Below are 19333 nucleotides of genomic sequence, written 5' to 3'. Positions count from 1 at the left end.
ACCTAATTTTTAAAATTATAAAAAAAAATACCAGTAAATTTTTTAAAATATATTTAGTACAATTAATTCATCCCGAATCCTCCCAATGAGGTATCATTAAGATCAGCAATGCTACACACACAGCAAAAGTGCACAGATTTTTTGTGGGGCACACTATGGGTCCCACACAAATAATCCGAGCCGTTCATTAAATGTAAAACATTTTTTCAAGGGCTCCCGCGAAAAATCAGCTCAATTCGATACTCATAGGTGCTCGATTCAATCATTTAACTTTTCATTTGAATTTCAGGATAATGAAAAGTTAGATGATTGAATCGAGCACTTATAGGTGTTGGATTAAGTTGATTTTTTGCGGAGGCCCTTGAAAAAATGTTTTACATTTAATAAACGGCTTGGATTATTTGTGTGGGACCCGTAGTGGGCCCCACAAAAAATTTGTGCACTTTTGTTGTGTGTGTAACATTTCTGCATTAAGATCCACGTTTTTTTTTTTTTTTTTTTTGATCCGCCATTAAGATCCACGTTGGAAATGAAATTCTTGTTCAAGAAAGAAAAAAGTTTGTACATAGCTTTTTTTTTCTTCAATAATTCTAGTGCCACACCCACACTCACATGAGTGGTGGGCCCCATACACACACTAGAGTGTGTAATGTGTGTGGGACTCACTACTCATGTGAGTGGTGGGTGGGTGTGGTACTAGCACCACTCTACACACACTAGAGTGTGTAGTGTGTATGGGACCAACTACTCATGTGAGTGGTGGGTGTGTATTTGGGTGTGAAAATGGGTATGATACTAGCACCACTCTCAATAATTCTAGTGACACACCCATTTTCACACCCAAACACACACCCACACTCACATGAGTGATAGGCTCCATACACACACTAGAGTGTGTGTTGGACCCACCACTCATGTGAGTGGTGGGTGTGTGTTTGGGTGTGAAAATGGGTGTGGTATTAGCACCACTCATTTTTGTGCCGACGGACTTATAGTCCAATGATACTTTCTCACCTCTTCCACATGGAAAGTCAAAGTTCAGTTCACGCCAGGAGCGCGAGTGCTTGGTATGGTGCTTGATGCCCTTTGGGCTTGCCCCACCCGTATACCATTTGGTGGTTCCATTTCTCCATCCCCTTATAAATAGCCTAGCCATCTATCGGGGGAAAAAAAAAAAGAGTGGTGCTAGTACCACATCCATTTTCACGCCCAAACACACACCCACCACTCACATGAGTGGTGGGTCCTACACACTCTAGTGTGTATATGGGGCCCACTACTCATGTGAGTGTGGGTGTGTGTCACTAATATGGGAACCAATTTAATTCTAATTTCCATTTAGACAAACAATTTTCTACACAAATATAGAAAGCCCATCTCCCTCTAAGTCTCAGGGAAAAATTTTCAGTGCCGGCTGGGTATCACATGGTGTCCGCTCAGCGCATTCAAGTCATCCATTATGTTTTTGGACGGCTCAGATTTGAAGAGAAAAAAATGAGAAAGAAAGTGTTGGGGTGAAAGGAGAGAAAGGGTTTCAATCCGAGTTATTCAAAAATGAATTGAATGGTCAGTATGTGCCGAGCGGGTATCATGTGGAATATACCCACCTGGCACCGAAAAATTTCTCAAGCCTCAAACCTTAACAATCAAGACAAGCATTTCAAAATCAGACAACTATTACTACGCATGAAATACAATTTCAGAAAGTTTACACAAACATTACAAATCAATCCAATCCTAAACAATGTGTGTTTTTACGAGAAATTTTTTTTGGAAGATTTTGATATTCTAGCTTTCCAAAATCAGTTTTGAGTGTTTGTTAAAAAATTTAGGTAACGGATTCTCCGATTTTATGGCTTCTAAAAAGCTAAAATAGAAATGAAATTCTCAAAATCTCACAACTAGGTTTAGGTAGTTTTTGGATTTCTGCAACTAGGGTTGGTTAGCTTTTGGAATTCTACAACGCAGATACTCAAAATTAAAGAAAATGAAATCCTCAATGTCGCAGCTGCAACAAACATGTTTTCCAACTTGTACTAGAATACGGAATTTAAAATTTGCAATAGAATCTATAGCTAAAATCTAAAATTTATATCCACATATCTATTGCAAACGCACCCAATCTATCTTGATGAGGCCTTCAAATTCAAAATATCCCTGTACTATTTTTACTTATTTCATTCCTTTATTAGTCACGACAAATTAAGATTCTCTCTTTTATTTCCATGTTCAATATCAATTAAGAATCATTCCTGGCCTTGCCCCTGTTTCGGAAGTGGACTAAATGAGTCAGCGGCACACTCACTTGGCCCACCAGGTTGAGAGTTTACAGCCCCACCCTTATCATGGCCCACCGAATTAAAATGTATCAATGGCCCACCTGGGGCCTCTGTAACAACCAACTGGGCTTCCTCAAGGGCTTCCTGCTTCCTCAACTGGGCCCACATTATCTAACTCGGCATCTTTAATCTCGATCACATCAAACGAGTCCTCAACCAGGGATTCAAAATCCCCTGATGTTACTTGTGTACCAGACTGATCAAGCATGCACCCTCTTGTTGAGTTCCCGCCCCCCTACCATGCCTTTTGTCTGCCCCAAGTGAGCCTGCAATCTCACCAACCCCCTCTTTTCTACTCTTTTCTATTGGTTGCCAGGTCTGCAAAAAGTTCCACGTCATCGTCACCTTCCACTCCATCTCTGGTTTGAGGTTTCAAACCAGGATCCACTGGAGTATACTTTGGCTGCCGAAGACCATCACTACTAATATTAACCATTGGCATACAAGCTTCCACTTCATCTGGATTGTTAGAAGTGGATTCCTCAGTAACTTTGACATCATATTCCATCCCTTGGACCACAATTTTTATCCATCTGTCAATTTTTTGGCTTTCTCCCGTAGCTATCAACACCCTCCCCTTGACAAAAGATAATGCTTTCAAGGTATCCTCATCCATCGAAATAAAATAACCCCAAATCTCACCAAACTGTCTGAACATTTGAGCATTCCAGGCATTTAAAGGAATTGCTTGACACCCCAACCAAACAAATCATTCAAAGCTAGCGGGTTTACCATTCCACGGTTTTACCACTTCGAACCAACGATTCATCCACGGATCCTTAATAAGCGAGTCCCTTGCTTCTTGACTCTGAAAGGTAATAAGGACTGATCTTCCTCCCAAAGCCCTGAACGGTCACTATGTCGGATTCACAACTGAAGCTTGCTTTCAAAATTCAAAGTCTTCAAGGAAACAACTCTGTGCATGCTAGCCACATCACTTCTGAACAAACTTCCATTACCAACAGCTTTGGCATGTAAAGATATACTCTATTCTACAAAGGGGTTTAGAAGATTCCCCGAACATGTACATAAGGTCTTGTCAACCCATACTTGCCCATATTTGTCTCCTTTGGCCCCGAGGATTTTAGCTTGGACACCTGCTCACAGGACTTGTGAAATATGGGTACCCTCTGTTTTGAGTTAGCATCACAGTGACCAAAGCTAGCTTCCTTAACAAATAATCTGTTGTTGTCCACCCAGACCCCATTCATCCTAGCCACAACCATGCCAGCCGACACACGGCAATTGTATCTTACAAAACCAAATTTACTGCCAGTACGTTTACTCCTTTTCCATGGTATGAAGGCATATCCTTAACTACCCCAAATTTATTGAAAGTTCTCTGCAACCAAGTTTGATCCCTTTCCTCTGGAATGTTGTCCACGAACAGAGTGAACCTCTCCATTATTTCTGACTCCATGTTCTTCAATAGCCTTACAGCCTGGCTTCTGTGACTATTGATCACCGGTATCCAGCCACCACCATTACTCTCTCTCTCTCTCTCTCTCTCTCTCTCTCTCTCTAGACATTTTCTCCTCAGATCACCTTCATTCTTGGTGCGATTGCTTCACTTTCAGATCTTGTGATATTATTATGCTTTGTCTCAATGAGCAGTGTTGTGGACGCAGTTGTCTGTTTACTGCTCATAATTAATTGCATTCCCCTCCTATTATTTTTGCAATGATCAGTTTATTCCTTAGAGCAACTCTAATCAAGCTCTATGATCAGTTTACTCCTTAATGCTCCAAATCTCTATATTGAGGCGAGATTATTTACTCCCTCTTTTCTTCACCTCCATTTTTGGGTTCCTCCATGATTCGCCCATGGATCGAGTGCAAAAAGTTGAAGGAAAAAGGGAATAAATTCAAACAAAATTCATTCAAGAATTTACAACATATCAATAAATTCTTTTAATTATGACAAAAAAAATCTTGAAAAATTGTACTACAATTATTTTTAAGTTCTTGTTTTGGGAACGAAACAAATATTTTGAAACAGAGGGAGAGAGATCCAAAAAATGGAGATCAAGTGGTAAATTGGGATAGATAAGATTGATTATTTTAGTGTTCCACGAACGCTACTACGTAAGTTTTTTTTCCACCACACGTGGACGTGAGCCACATATGTAGTTGAGAAGGCCCTTAAAGCACACAAAGCGGTTCCCTATTAACAATTAATGTAATACTAGTATTCACCGGATCACATAACTTTGAACTCTGCTAAAAAAAAAAACAAATGACGGGACATCCGATAAAATTGAAAAAACACCAAATAACCAAATATTGACCCGTTGTTCTTTCAAATCTACAATACTTTTTGGTGGGTTCTCCTCAGTTGTCTCTCCGTAAGTCAAGCACCACCACCCCTTCTCTCTCATCTATCTATCTATCTATCTCTCCCTTCCCAACACATTATAAACACATCCAGCACATTGTCTTTTGCTCTCATCTCATCCCATCCCCGAATAACCCCCGTGTGGTCTCTCTCTCACCTCTCCCTTGTACTTCTAGTCCTGGCCGGAACTAATTCCATTTCCCATCAACTACCTTCCGGTACGGCCTATTCAGGCCACCAGTGATTAGAGACAACGGGTAACAGTTCTCAAAAGAGGGTTAGAGACCACAAAAATAGGAAAAAAAAAATTTTAAAAAATTAGTGAATGTGAAAAGCATGGAGCACGCAATAATCACCACCTCCGCCTCCGGCGACTCAAATGGCCCCCCGGCCCCGATCGGGAAACTTATCCTGGTCGCCTCGATTGCCGCCGGGGTCCAATTCGGATGGGCCCTGCAGTTGTCCCTCTTGACACCCTACGTGCAGACACTGGGTGTCCCACACACCTGGTCCAGCTTTATCTGGCTCTGTGGGCCCCTCTCAGGCCTGCTGGTCCAACCAATCGTCGGCTACTTCAGCGACCGTTGCACCTCGAGATTCGGTCGCCGCCGTCCCTTCATAGTCTCCGGCGCCCTCCTCGTTGCCGTGGCCGTCTTCCTCATCGGCTGGGCAGCCGACATGGGAAGGAAATTCGGCGACTTGCCCGACAAGAAAACCAAACCACGAGCAGTCGTGATGTTCGTGCTTGGGTTTTGGATTCTGGATGTTGCCAACAACACGTTGCAAGGCCCATGCAGGGCCTTCCTAGCCGACTTATCGGCCAACAACCACTCCAAAATCAGCGCTGCGAACGGCTTCTTCTCTTTCTTCATGGCCGTCGGAAACGTGTTGGGATACGCGGCCGGATCTTACCCTAAGTTACACAAAATATTTCCCTTCACGCAAACCGAGGCATGCGACATTTACTGCGCCAACCTTAAAACATGCTTCATTTTCTCCATCCTCTTCCTCCTAATCCTTACTACAATTGCTTGCGCGATAGTGAAAGAGACCCCGATAACAAAGGAAGAGCTCGAGAAAGGAGGGGAATCTGTACCATTTTTCGGGCAACTTTGCTCGGCAGTGAAAGTCCTTCCTAAGCCAATGTGGCTTCTTTTCCTGGTGACCGCATTGAACTGGATCGGATGGTTCCCGTTCCTCTTGTACGATACCGACTGGATGGGCCGTGAGATCTACGGTGGCAATCCTAGCGGAAGCGATGTCCAAGTGAAGCTGTACGATCAAGGAGTTAGCGTCGGATCGTTGGGGCTGATGCTGTACGCTGTGATCCTCGGGATTATGTCACTGGCCATCGAGCCGCTGGCTAAATGCCTCGGTCACGTGAAGCGGGTTTGGGGGCTTGGAAACTTGATTTTGGCTATCTGCTTGGCATTGACGTACACGGTCACAAAGATGGCGGAGAAGGCCCGCGGTGCAGCCTCTGAACCGCCGCCTTCCGACATCAAGGCAACTGCGGTTGGACTTTTTGCCGCGTTTGGTATCCCCCAGGCGGTTAGTTTAGTCCCCCTTCTCAAGCCATATGTTGGAAAAAATATCAGTAAAACAAAAAAAAAAAAAAAAAATTCATTCTCTAAATTCTTAGTTTTGGCAGCGCTACAAAATGAATCGTTTTTAAATTCTTTAAACCGTCAGTGTAAATATTTTTTTTCTTCAAATCAATTGCATTGCACCACGTTACCATATTTTATTAATTGGGATAATTGTTTTGACACGTGTAGCGATGCAATTGATTTGAAGGAAACAAATATTTATACCGGCAATGTAAAGAATTTAATATCTTTTTTAGATAATCAGAAGAGCAATGCTAGATACTCCGAAATGCGAAATCAATGGTCTAGATTCACTTCAAAACGAATCTGGTTCATTGATTTCTCATTTCTGTGTACATAGAATTATTGTAATCAGAATAATTTGATCCCCTAAATGTGTGTGCAGGTGACTTTTAGCATTCCATTTGCTCTGGCTTCAATATATTCTAGCTCTTCTGGAGCCGGCCAAGGTAATGCTTGCTCCAGTTTTGAGCTACACATTTAACTTTCTAAGAACAAGATTAACTGACTGGCTGTTTCAACTGTGTAGGGCTTTCCTTGGGGATCCTGAATATTTCAATTTGTATCCCTCAGGTAAAATTGTTGATTACCTAAATGAACGCAATCAAGGTTTCAAATAGCAGCCACCACGTAACGGGTTTTTTTTTGCCTTGTGATACTGGTTCAATCATAGTACCCGAAAATGGTTTTAAAAAGTTAAAGGGTCACGGCCGCTTTAAGTACTCTGGCATTAAGACGGTTTTAAGAAATTGATCAAGACCGGCTGCCATTATTTAAAATCTAGAATGCAATGTAGCATAGCAAAATACTACAAAAACATGACATTGAGACTGTATGGTTTACCCTTCTTTCCATTGCCGATATCTACAGATTGGCACGATCATTGCTAATTTGATTGTACGATGTTTTGAAACAGATGATCGTCTCGGTGATCATTGGGCCGTTGGATGAAGCTTTTGGAGGTGGTAATATTCCTGGGTTCATTTTTGGAGCCATTGCATCTGCAATAAGTGCCGTATGTGCTTTCACAATTCTCCCATCGTCAGCTTGAAACAATGCATAATAATTTGAAGCTCCTCAGAAGCTGTTAATGTGAATTTGTGTACATATGCGCCTCATCGGGCACGAAGAATCAAACGACGAATGCCAAACATGATTTCCAAATTTTCATGCTGCTTTGGGGACTTCAAATTCTTCTTTTTTTCACGGAGGGGACTTCAACTGGGATGAATCAATTTTGAGTTGTAATTAATAAATATTGACAATGTAAAAATTTTGCTTGTATATATATCCATAGTGAACTATATATCTTGACAAAGAAATGGTTGTTCTTCCAGAATTTTGGCATTGTATTTTCCATTCTAATAAGAAGTGGCGTTGTAGTAACTTAAAAACAGTAGGGGAAAAAAAAAAGCAACTTAAAACAATTTGATACGGGATCAGGATCCTCCGGTCTGGACGGTCTAGCTTCAGCCATTTTAAGCACCTTTCTGGACCCACGTAAATGATACAAACCGTTCACATTTTAGAACTCATTGAGAACTTCGACCACACCAAAATAATCATGTTAATTGGATACTATCTAATATGAATTCGAGATGCATTTATCTTGGGGAAAATGGGTTTAATTGGTTCGTTCTTGGTTCGATTTTATGATTCATTTTCGTATATCTTTCTTTCCCACACTTTTCATAATACCAAAAGTTAAATATAAAAAGTTAGAAGTAAGCTCTCATACTTCCTTTCATGCTCTGTCATTATATTTTTCATATTTAATGCTAAATCATAAAGAAGGAGGGTAAATACGTAACAACTCTTTATCCGAAGCTATGAATAATAAATAACTTTAGACATAATAGAATTTAGGACGCTTGGTTTCCATTCTAATCAGAAGCGGCGTTATAGTAACTTAAAATAGTGGAGAAACAAAAAGCAACTTAAAACAATTTGATAGGGGATCAGGATCCTCCAGTCCAGCATACATTTGAACTGGACAGTCGCTTCAGCCAGTTTGGGCCCCTTTCCGGGCTCACGTAAATGATCTAAATCATTCACATTTTAGAACTCGTTGAGAACTTCGACCACGGCAAAAATCACGTTAATTGGATACTGTTTAATATGAATTCAAGATGCATTTTTCTAGGGAAAAATGGGTTTAATTGGTTCGTTCTTGGTTTGATTTTATGGTGTCATAGGCATGGACGAACCACATCATCCCTCGATTTAGAACTTAGGGAGCTTGCTATTCACAAGTGCACATGCGCGTTGTGCACCATCTGAGCCGTCTGTTCAGCCATCTGACGGTCCGAATCTTGACGCAGCGGAATTAACAAGAGATTAGTTGCATACTAATCGCACAAATGATAAACTCAAGTCCATGAGAGAAAGAGACAAAGTCTGAATATTATTGATAAAAAGCTGAATAATTGAATATGTTACAACACTTTTTATAATACCGTAATGATAAGCACCCGAGAATGTAATGTAGGGTGCGCTAGTGCTTAGTTTTAGTTTAATTTAAAGTATTAATTAGTTATTATTAACGATATTTGCTTGTAGAATGTTTTAGTTCTGTTTTGTAGATAAATCACCAAATAGAGGAATTTATGAAGTCTAAGACATGTCAAGGTGATTGCCAAGTCATTGCCCGAGCAGAAGTTGTTTCGCCCGAGCAGAAGTTGTTTTGCCCGAGCAGAAGTTGATTCGCCCGAGCAGAACCAGAAATGGCCAGAGCAGAACCAGATTTGCCCGAGCAAGAGGCAGACAGCCAAGGCAGAGGCAGGCAGCCAAGCGTCGAGTTAATGACCTCGGCATCGATGTCAAGCGATAAGTCCCATCGATGCCGAACCCCTTAGTGGTCCAGACTCTTATCCATTTCGGCATCGATGGAGGAAACCATGTTACATCGCTGCCGAGCAGCTTAGTCTGCTAGGCCGTTAATAGCTTCGGCATCGATGGACTCCAATACTTTACATCGATGCCGAGCCCCATAGCAGAGTACTCTAAGGCCGTTGCCATCGATACTGAGGGGCTTAGCATGGGATTTTCAGAGCATCTAGGGAATATTCCAGGCGCGGATCTTAGAAGTATAAAAGCTTATTTCATTGTTTTGTACAAGGAGAGTAGAATTAGATTTGCGTACCTAATTTTAGATCTAGATCTAGATTCAAATTGTTCTTGAGTGTTCTTCATTTTTCAGTTTTGAATATTTCAATTTCTGTCTTTAGTTGTTAGTTTTTGATATTGTTGCCTTAATTAAAGTTGTTTATTTTCTCCCCATCTATCTTAATCTCTAATTTTCTTCTAGTGTTGCTTTTCAATTTTGTTGAGTAGATTTTTGCTTGCTTTTATCTCTTTAGATATGAGTGAGTAGTTTCAAGGGTTAGGTCATGGGGTGATTAACACCTCAGGGCTCGGGCGAAAATTGCATTTTGCACCCAATAAAGCTTTAAACTTTGATTTGAAAATTGATGTGGGGTTCGGGTTTGTTTGTCAAATTACCGAGGTGTTAACCTCTTTGATCATGTGTAGGTGGGAGCTTCGCCTACCCACCACACATGATGCTTAGAGCTCTGTCGCTCGAGGTATTTGCCAAATGAACTCTAGAGCTAGCTTGGTTCTCAAATCATTTTATCTTCCGATTTGAGAACTTTAATCAAGTATCTTAAATTGCGTAATTGGGTGAAGAGTGTAATTTAGCTTGAGTCTTGAGTGTTAATAATTCCTAGACCTAACCTATCTTTTCTCTAGTAAATTCATTTTTAATTTAGCCCTTTTATTTCCATTGTTAAAGTAAAACAAAGTTGGCTGTCTAAAAGCCGAAAGCCCCTACTTGCATCTACAAATCCGACCAAGCCGTATAATTATTCCCTTGGGTACGATCCCGGACTTTCCGGTTTATTATGCTTCAATCGACGTGTTAAACCCTACGCTTAGGGTATTATTCCATATATCGGAGCAAACGAAGCTTTTTTGGCGCCGTTGCCGGGGATTTCTTATTTTGGCTTTCTTGGAGGTTCGACAAACCACTGTAAGTATCCCGCTTTCGTTTAGTAGTAGTAGTTTAGAAGTTTATATGTTAGTAGTTCGTATTTAGTTTGGTGGATACCTCTAACCTAGTTCATCTAAACTTGAGGTGTAACGAAGCTAGGCTAAATATCGAATTTGTTTCTTAGTTAGTTTAGCGTAATTAATTTAGTTAGTTAGCTTAAATTTGATTGCATTGCTTAGCCGAGGTGGTGGCATAACCCCTCGCATATTCTGTTTGTTGAGTTAAGGTGGCGGGATGGCCCCTTCTGTCTGGTAGTTAGTTAGTATTTTTGCCTATGTATGCGTGTTTACCGAAGCCCAATTTCAAATCGGCTTCGTCGTTCTTCGTCTCCGCCAAGAATCCGTAGCATTACCAGGGCGTATCCTGCCCACTCTCCGCCTCGCAAATTAAATCGCAATTGCAAAGGCCCAATGGCCGAAGAAGTTCCAGTTCGTACTCTACGTGATTATCTGAATCCAGAACGGGCTCCTCAAGTATCTCCTATCGTTATTCCGACTCCGACCGCTGGGAATACATTTGAATTTAAGGCTGAGTATCTTCGTATAATTCCAGAGTTTCGGGGGAGAGAATTGGAGGATCCGTATTTGCATATCCGGGAGTTCGAGAATATTCTACACTCTTTTGTTACAGTTCCGGGGCAACTTGATCAAGCTCGTCTGAAGTTATTCCCATTCACTCTCAAAGACAAGGCGAAACAATGGTTCAATTCTTTGAAGCCTCAATCTTTGCGTAACTGGGGAGAAGTTCAGGATGCTTTCACTACTAAGTTCTTTCCAGCAAGCAGGACAAAGTTACTTATCGATCAGATTCAATGTTTCAAGCAAAGGGATGGAAAGACTTACCATAAGTATTGGGAACGTTACAAGGACTTGCTTATGTCGGTTCCTCATCACAACCTTCCGTTGTATCTCAAAGTTAACTATTTCTACACCAGGTGTTCTCAAGAGAGTAAACAGCTTCTGGATACTATGGGTGGAGGTGATTTTATGGGAAAGACACCGGAGGATGCTTAGGATTACTATGAGTCACTAGCTGAGAAGACCCAGTCTTGACAGTTTGCAAACCCAGGAGATAGAGCAATGTTCAATCAAGGCCCTACAGGTTCAGGAAAATTCTCTATTGCGGAGCACACAGCTTTTGAAACTCGTTTGGAGGAGATTGCCCGAAAACTTGACAAGTTGGAATTAAAGAGTGCTCAATCTCAAGAAGTGAAAGCAGTGCGCCAAGTGGAGGAAATATGTGTTATTTGTGAGATTGTGGGCCATTCTACCGAAGCGTGCCCCAATATTCCTATTTTGAAGAATGTGATTAATGGGATTGCTCCAGAAGAAGTACAAGCCGTGCAACGTTTTGACCCTTATTCTCAATCTTATAATCCGGAGACAAGGCAACACCCAGCTTTCCGTTGGAATCAACCTGTTGAGGGGGGTTCTTCTCAAATTCCACCCCCCGCTCCTCAACTACCTTGGAAGCAACCTCAGAATGCTTTCCGTTTCTCTCAAGCTCAAGGTCCGCCTGGTTTTGCTCCTTCTGCTCCGTTCCCACATGCAAACCAATTTCAGCAACCACCTACCCAGTTCCACCAACAACCACCAAAGCGCTCTTGGGAAGATCAATTCAGTGCTCTCTTGCAAGGCCAAACAGCTATCAATGAGCAACAAACTCAGATGATGAATGACATCAGAAATCAGTTGAGCAAGTTGACAACTACGGTGGGTTTGTTACAACAAGAGAAAGGGAAGTTTCCTACTCAACCTCAACCTAATCCACAACCGAATTCTAATCCGCCTTCTCAAGGTCTTCACTTTGCTAGCTCTTCGGTGACTTTCCCCGAGCAAGCAAAGGCTATTATTTCTTTTCGAAGTGGGAAGACAGTTGACAACCAAGTGGTGATGCCTCTGGAACCATCTTATTTGCCTCCTCCTATCGAACGTTCAATTCCGATCTTTGGGGAATCTCCCAAGGAAACAAGCAAGGAGATTCTTGAAGAAGAAGGAAAGGATAAAGGCAAGAGCAAGGAAAGTGTACCGGAACCTCAAGTGATTCCAACACCGGCACCATTTCCTAATCGTTTGAGGCTTTGGCGAAACCAAATTTGAATGAGGAGTTGCATGAGTTGTTCAATCAAGTGAAGATTAACATTCCTCTTATGGATGCAATTAAGCAGATTCCGTCATATGCCAAGTTTCTTAAAGATTTGTGTACTCGGAAGCGCAAGCTTAATGTTCAAAAGAAGACATTCCTTACTGAGCAAGTGAGTTCTATCATCCAGACAAATATCGCGCCTAAGTACAAGGATCCGGGGAGCCCTACAATCGCTGTAACCATTGGAGAGAAGCGCATCGAACAAGCTTTACTTGATCTTGGTGCAAGTGTCAACCTGCTTCCGTTTTCTGTTTATCAAGAACTTGGGTTGGGGGAGATGAAGCCTACTCATGTCACTCTCCAATTAGCCGATCGAAGCGTTCGTACACCGAGGGGAATAGTAGAAGATGTTCTAGTGCAAGTTGGCCAATTCGTTTCTCCGGTGGATTTTGTGATTCTCGATACAAATCCAATCGACTCTTCTACTGCTTCTACTCCGGTGATTCTTGGGAGACCTTTTCTAGCCACGACGGATGCAGTTATCAACTGTCGAAATGGACTTCTCAATATGACCTTCGGTAACATGAAGATGGAGATCAATGTTTTTAATGTGGGTAGCCAAATGGGAGATGACGAGTACGTGAATGAAGTGAGCCTTATCGATACTCTTATAGAAGAACACGTGGATGAGTTGCTTTACAGTGATCCTCTGGAAGTTGTTCTTACAGCCGAAGAGGTCGAATTTTTCGAGTCTTCTGAAGTGAGTTATTTGAGTTCATTGCTTGGTAAGGAAGATGAAGCTTGTGCTATAAATTCTTGGACTCCAAAGTTTGAAGAGTTTGAGGAGCTACCACCAATTGAGAAGAAGGTTCTCCCATCTAGTGTTGAGCCACCGAAATTGGAGTTGAAGCCCCTTCCTGATACTTTGAAGTACGTTTTTCTTGGAGACAACGAGATTTATCCTGTGGTTATTTCCTCTTCTCTTGGGAATCTCCAAGAGATGAAGTTGATCAATTCACTAAGGCGGCACATGAAGGCTATAGGATGGACAATTGCTGCTATCAAAGGGATCGATGCTACTCTTTGCTCTCACCATATTGCTTTGGAGGATAATGTCAAGCCGTCTCATCAACCTCAACGTCGTTTGAACCCGATTATGAAGGATGTAGTTCGTGCTGAAGTTTTGAAGCTCTTGGATGTTGGAATCATTTATCCTATCGCCGATAGCAAATGGGTGAGCCCGATTCAAGTTGTACCAAAGAAATCCGGAGTTACAGTTGTGCGAAATAAGGAGAATGAGCTCGTACCTACTCGTGTTCAGACTGGATGGAGAGTTTGTATCGATTATCGCAAGCTCAACGCAAGTACCAGAAAGGATCACTTTCCCTTACCATTCATTGATCAGATCTTGGAGAGGATAGCCGGCCATGCATTCTATTGTTTCTTAGATGGTTATTCCGGTTACAATCAAATTGAAGTTGCTCTAGAGGATCAAGAGAAAATGACATGCACTTGCCCCATCGGAACGTTCGCTTATCGTCGTATGCCTTTCGGTTTGTGCAATGCTCTGGGGACTTTTTCACGATGCATGATGGGGATTTTTAGTGATATGGTTGAAAAGATAGTAGAGGTCTTTATGGATGATTTCTCTGTTTTTGGCGACTCATTCGATTCATGCTTGGCCAATTTGGAGAAAGTTCTAACAAGATGTGAAGAGAAGAATTTGGTTCTAAATTGGGAAAAGTGTCACTTCATGGTCACTCAAGAGATTGTCTTGGGGCACATTATATCGTCGGATGGTATCGCGGTGGATAAGGCCAAGATCGATCTTATTTCCAATCTCCCGACTCCAAAATGCGTGAAGGATATCCGTTCATTTCTCGGGCATGCCGGATTCTATCATCGGTTCATCAAAGACTTTAGTGCTATCTCTCGACCCTTGTGCCATCTTCTTGTCAAAGACGTCCCGTTTGAGTGGACCGCCGCGTGTGAGCAAGCTTTTGTTAAGTTGAAAGCTAGTCTTACCACCCCGCCTATTGTGCAACCACCGGATTGGAGCCTCCCGTTTGAGCTTATGTGTGATGCAAGTGACTATGCTGTAGGCGCTGTGTTGGGGCAAAGGAAGGACAAGCATCCGTATGTTATCCATTATGCAAGCAAGACTTTGAACGATGCTCAGGTGAATTACACTACCACGGAGAAAGAGTTGCTTGCGGTAGTGTTTGCTCTTGATTAATTTCGGTCATATCTTATTGGAGACACCCCTATTGTTGTGTATATGGATCATTCTGCTCTCAAATACCTACTTACCAAGCAAGATGCCAAAGCCCGTTTGATACGATGGATTCTGCTTCTCCAAGAGTTCAATTTGACTATCAAAGACAAAAAGGGTGTCGAGAATGTGGTAGCCGATCATTTATCAAGGTTACAGTTCGAGGACCCTACTCCAAGCTTACCTATTGTGGACACGTTTCCGGATGAACAATTGTTTGCTATTTCGAGTGCCCCATGGTTTGCGGATATAGTGAATTATTTGGCAACGAGACTCTTACCGCCACATTGGTCTCCTCAAGAACGTCGTCGGTTCCTTCATGAAGTACGAATGTTCTCTTATGATGACCCTTATCTTTTCAAGTATTTCCAAGATCAAATAGTGCGCCGTTGTGTCCCAGATTCAGATCAACGAAGAATTCTTGAGTTTTGTCATTCAGAAACTTGTGGGGGCCACTTCTCTTCTAAGAAGACTTCTGCCAAGGTGTTACAATGTGGATTTTATTGGCCAACCTTGCATAGGGATGCTCATCACTTTTGTGTAGCTTGTGAACGTTGTCAAAAGCTTGGGAGTGTGTCTCGGAGGGACGAAATGCCATTGACTAACATTATGGTGGTTAAGATCTTTGACTGCTGGGGCATAGACTTCATGGGACCTTTCCCCGTTTCTTTCGGCAACTTGTACATCTTATTGGCGGTTGATTATGTTTCAAAATGGGTAGAAGCCATCGCAACACGTACCAATGATGCCAAAGTAGTGGTGGAGTTTCTCAAGGACAACATTCTTTCACGTTTTGGGATGCCGAGAGCAATCAAAAGCGACCAAGGAACTCATTTTTGCAATCGTGTTTTTGGGGCATTAATGAAGAAGTATGGAATCACTCACAAGGTCTCCACTGCTTATCATCCTCAGACGAATGGGCAAGCTGAGTTGGCAAATAGGGAAATCAAGCACATTTTGGAGAAGACGGTGAATCCGAACCGGAAAGATTGGAGTCTTCGTTTGACCGATGCACTTTGGGCTTATCGTACAGCATACAAGACCATTTTGGGAGCTTCGCCGTATCGTTTGGTTTTTGGAAAAGCATGCCATCTTCCGATAGAGCTCGAGCACAAAGCATATTGGGCAATCAAGACGCTTAATTATCGTTTACCGGCCGCCGGAGCACACAGAAAGCTCCAACTCAATGAGCTTGAAGAAATTCGGAGAGATGCTTATGACAACACCGCCATTTACAAAGCAAAAGTCAAGGCTTTCCACGACAAGCGAATTCACCGGAAAGAGTTTGAGGTTGGACAAAGGGTACTCCTATACAACTCTAAGCTACATTTGTTTCCCGGTAAATTACGTTCTCGTTGGGCTGGCCCTTATGTTATTGAGCATGTTTATCCTCATGGTGCTGTTGATGTTATGAATCCGTTAAATGGTAAATCTTTTAAAGTTAATGGCCAAATGCTTAAACCGTTTCTTGATACTTTAGAGGTTGGAGAGCCGGATGAGGAGTTAATCGATCCAGTTTACACGGTTGATTAGTTTGCTACTTAAAATTGCACGGGGAGCGAAAGCGTAACCGCTGAACTTAACTGTTTGTCGGACCCGGCCCCCGGGTAGGGGGTACCCTTCATTGACTTGGGTATATGTAGCTTCGCACGCCGCTACTAAAAGAAGGATCGTGTGCCCAGCTCCGGTTCGAAGGGCAAATCATTTAATATCAGTGACATAGGGCTTTAATTAGCTTTTCTGATAGGAGTAATTCACAGTAAACCACTCATGTCTCCCAGATTAGCCCCAACGGGGGCGGTATAGATCCTTAGGTTTGGCCTTGATATTCCCGTGCTTACGCACTTGGCTCTATCTTGTTTGCTTGCCTGGTTACGATCTTAGGGGACGCTGGACTTCATTGTTTGGCGGAGTCTAGCTGTGACTTTGACGCTCCGAGTTCTGATATTAAATTTGTATATAATGTGCATATTTGTGTTCTTTCTTTCTTGCTTTGTTTCTCTTTTAGTTTAGTATGCATGCTTTGTTTGTTATGTTTTGTTTGTTTTTGTTCTGTGTTTGCATCCAATAAAATCTTGGAGATACATCACATGCAAAAGATTTCGCCAATATGTTAGTGTAAAAAGGGCTTTTATTAGTTCTTCTTGGTAATAGTTTATCGTTAATGATCCATGCTCTCCGCGATTGCCCCTAATCGGAGGCAACTTAGGTCTGTAAGTGAGGTTTGATATTGCCTAGAGTGCACGCTAGGTTGTATTGCATCTTGCTTTGTTTTGATCTTAGGGGACGCTAGACTTCATTGTTTGGCGAGGTCAAGCGATAGATTTTATTACGGGCGCTAGCATAACACATGTTCAACAGTCTAGTATAGCCACCCATTTCTTACCCCACCAGTAGGGAATGGGAAGAAAAGTATGACTCGTGTGATCGCGTGATGATCGGGTGGTGCATTTCATTATGTTTTGCATGTTTTCATTTGTTCTTTGCATTGTCTTTTTGTTTTGTCTTTTAGTTTTTGTTTGGTTTGAAGCCGGATAACACGGGCCGGTGGTTCTAATGTCATTTATTTTGTGGAAGGTCGTTCTCTTAAGTCTTCTGCAGGGTTTATTTGCTACCACACCAGCCTTGGTGGATTAGGTCTAAAGCCGGGGTGAATGAGGCGTTCAGGAGCCCTAAGTATGGGTGCGGCTACGAGCCGCGGTTGTTAGTCCGATAAAGCTTTGGATATGGCCCTGTGTGACTAGCTATGGTTCCGAGTTGGTAGAACCGAAGGAGTAAACCCTGGAAGCATCTAATCTGGCTGGAGCAAAACATTGACATAAAATCCTCCAACTTGGTCGAGGTATTTAGGGGTTGACATTCCCCTTGGACGGTACATTCGCGCACTCTTTCTCTCTTCATCTTGTTCCTAATGCTATGAGGGCATAGCATCGCTTTAAGTTGGGGGGAGGGGTTAGCTTATGTGCTATTTGTTTGCATTTCTAGAAAATTTGAAAATTTCAAAAACAATAGAAATTAAAAAACCAAAAACATGAGAAAATTGAAATTTTCAAAAATAAATAAAAGATTTTTACTTGCAATTCCTTCCTTTTGTCATGTTGTTAGTTTTGTTCAAGACTTGTTGCATGCTCAATCGTTGTTAGTTTGCAAGAATTTCTAGCAATCCTAAGAATTTTGTGTTTCTTAATTTACATGCTTAGTTGAAAATTGAATGGTTTAAGTGTTAAGCAAGTTTTGACCCATATCCCCATCTTCTCAATAAAATGCTTGTAGTTAGGTGAATAATCGCATGTCGATGCCTAGTTGTGTTTAAATGTCGATTTTCAATCATTTTGGAATCCAAGGCGCACTTAGGAAAGGATACAAGGCATTCTTTGCATGATTATACCACATATGGGTCACCTTGTCCGATTTTGCATCCTGTTATTCTCCCATTCTTTGCTTAGCCTAGGCGACCGGTTGTTTGGAGGGATTGTTGGTGTGGTTTTCAATATGCAAAGGTTTTTTTTTTTTTTTTTTTGGGGCTGTTGAATCAGTTGTTGGAAGTTCTGGGGACCAAATTGAAGAAAGGCAGAATTTTTGAGATAAGGCAGTCGGCATCGATGGGTTGCCAAAGTTTACATCGATGCCGAAGTGGATATCCTCCTGGGCAGTTAAGGCACACGGCATCGATGGATTAAATCTTTTTACATCGCTGTCGAGGGTGTTATTCTACTGGATCGTTAAGCAGATCGGCATCGATGGACCAAAAACCTTTACATCGATGCCAAAGGTATTTCAACCACAGAACAGTGCCCTGCTCGACAGAAACTCAGTCCAACTCCTTCTCAAACTTCTGAACCCAACCCTTTCCCTCCTCTTTCTCCATTATTCCACAAAACCTTAACCAAACCGTCAATCCACCCACCAAAGCACCCACTTTTCCACAGAAAACTCCCAAAACCTCCATCCCCTACAACAATCTTCAAGAGTTCTTCACCAATTTTGAATTTCCAAGCCAAAAACAAGGTAAACCCAATTCCCCCCCCCCCCCCCCCCTCCTCCTTAAATCCGAATTTTTTTCTTATTTTTCCACTTTAATCCTTTATTTCTTCCTATGTTCCACCCATATATCCACTCCCCAACATAAATCCTACCCTATATTCCATTTTCTCACCAAAAATCAAAACCCTAGAAAAATCCCACCAAAAATCCGAAAATACAAAATAATAAAACCCTAGCCTTTTTAAAAAAACCTACAATGCCAAGGATAAAATAGACCGCGCACTGTGCTCCCTTTTTGCAATCAGAAATCGAGGAAGAGGATGATTTTATGGCTGAAAGTGAGGAAGAAATTCAGCCCGCGGAGGCTTCGGGATCTAGGAGTAAGCGGAGGAGACGGACTCCGGGCCAAATTGCAGCGGATAAGAGGAGGGTTTGGGAAGATAGTTTTGTGGGCAGAAAGTTCAAAAACGAGAGGCAAGTGGATAGTACGGCATTGGCCGATGATCACACGGGGCTTCGGTACATTATGAGAAAAGGTTTGAATTTCTGGACTGAGCCGTTATTGGGTTATAATAAGAATGCTGTTATTGAGTTTTATAAGTTCATGATTATACCTGAGGGTGATTGGGAAAGTGACCCGGCTGTTAGAATTTTTTCG

The 19333-nt window shown here is 42.0% G+C and overlaps 1 protein-coding gene across 1 annotated transcript; it reads left to right on the top strand.

Moving 5' to 3' along the window:
- The first annotated feature begins 4774 nt into the window (after positions 1–4774).
- On the top strand, positions 4775–7622 carry LOC131308472 (sucrose transport protein SUC8-like). The gene is made up of 4 exons (XM_058335415.1): positions 4775–6224; positions 6669–6732; positions 6813–6856; positions 7200–7622. The coding sequence occupies exons 1-4, from the start codon at positions 5010–5012 to the stop codon at positions 7332–7334; spliced, it is 1458 nt and encodes a 485-aa protein (XP_058191398.1). The 5' UTR covers positions 4775–5009; the 3' UTR covers positions 7335–7622.
- Positions 7623–19333: the final 11711 nt, after the last annotated feature.

The sequence above is a fragment of the Rhododendron vialii genome, chromosome 11a, assembly GCF_030253575.1.
Source record: "Rhododendron vialii isolate Sample 1 chromosome 11a, ASM3025357v1".
In the NCBI taxonomy this organism is placed as follows: domain Eukaryota; kingdom Viridiplantae; phylum Streptophyta; class Magnoliopsida; order Ericales; family Ericaceae; genus Rhododendron; species Rhododendron vialii.
Note: the sequence above shows the minus strand (reverse complement) of the source record. Positions and strands in the feature narration are given on the sequence as shown.

Coding starts and splice junctions, on each gene's coding strand:
- LOC131308472 (XM_058335415.1), top strand. CDS start 5,010: ATGGAGCACGCAATAATCACCACCTCCGCCTCCGGCGACTCAAATGGC. Junction 6,733..6,812: donor CTCTTCTGGAGCCGGCCAAG/GTAATGCTTGCT, acceptor TCAACTGTGTAG/GGCTTTCCTTGGGGATCCTG. Junction 6,857..7,199: donor TTTCAATTTGTATCCCTCAG/GTAAAATTGTTG, acceptor GTTTTGAAACAG/ATGATCGTCTCGGTGATCAT.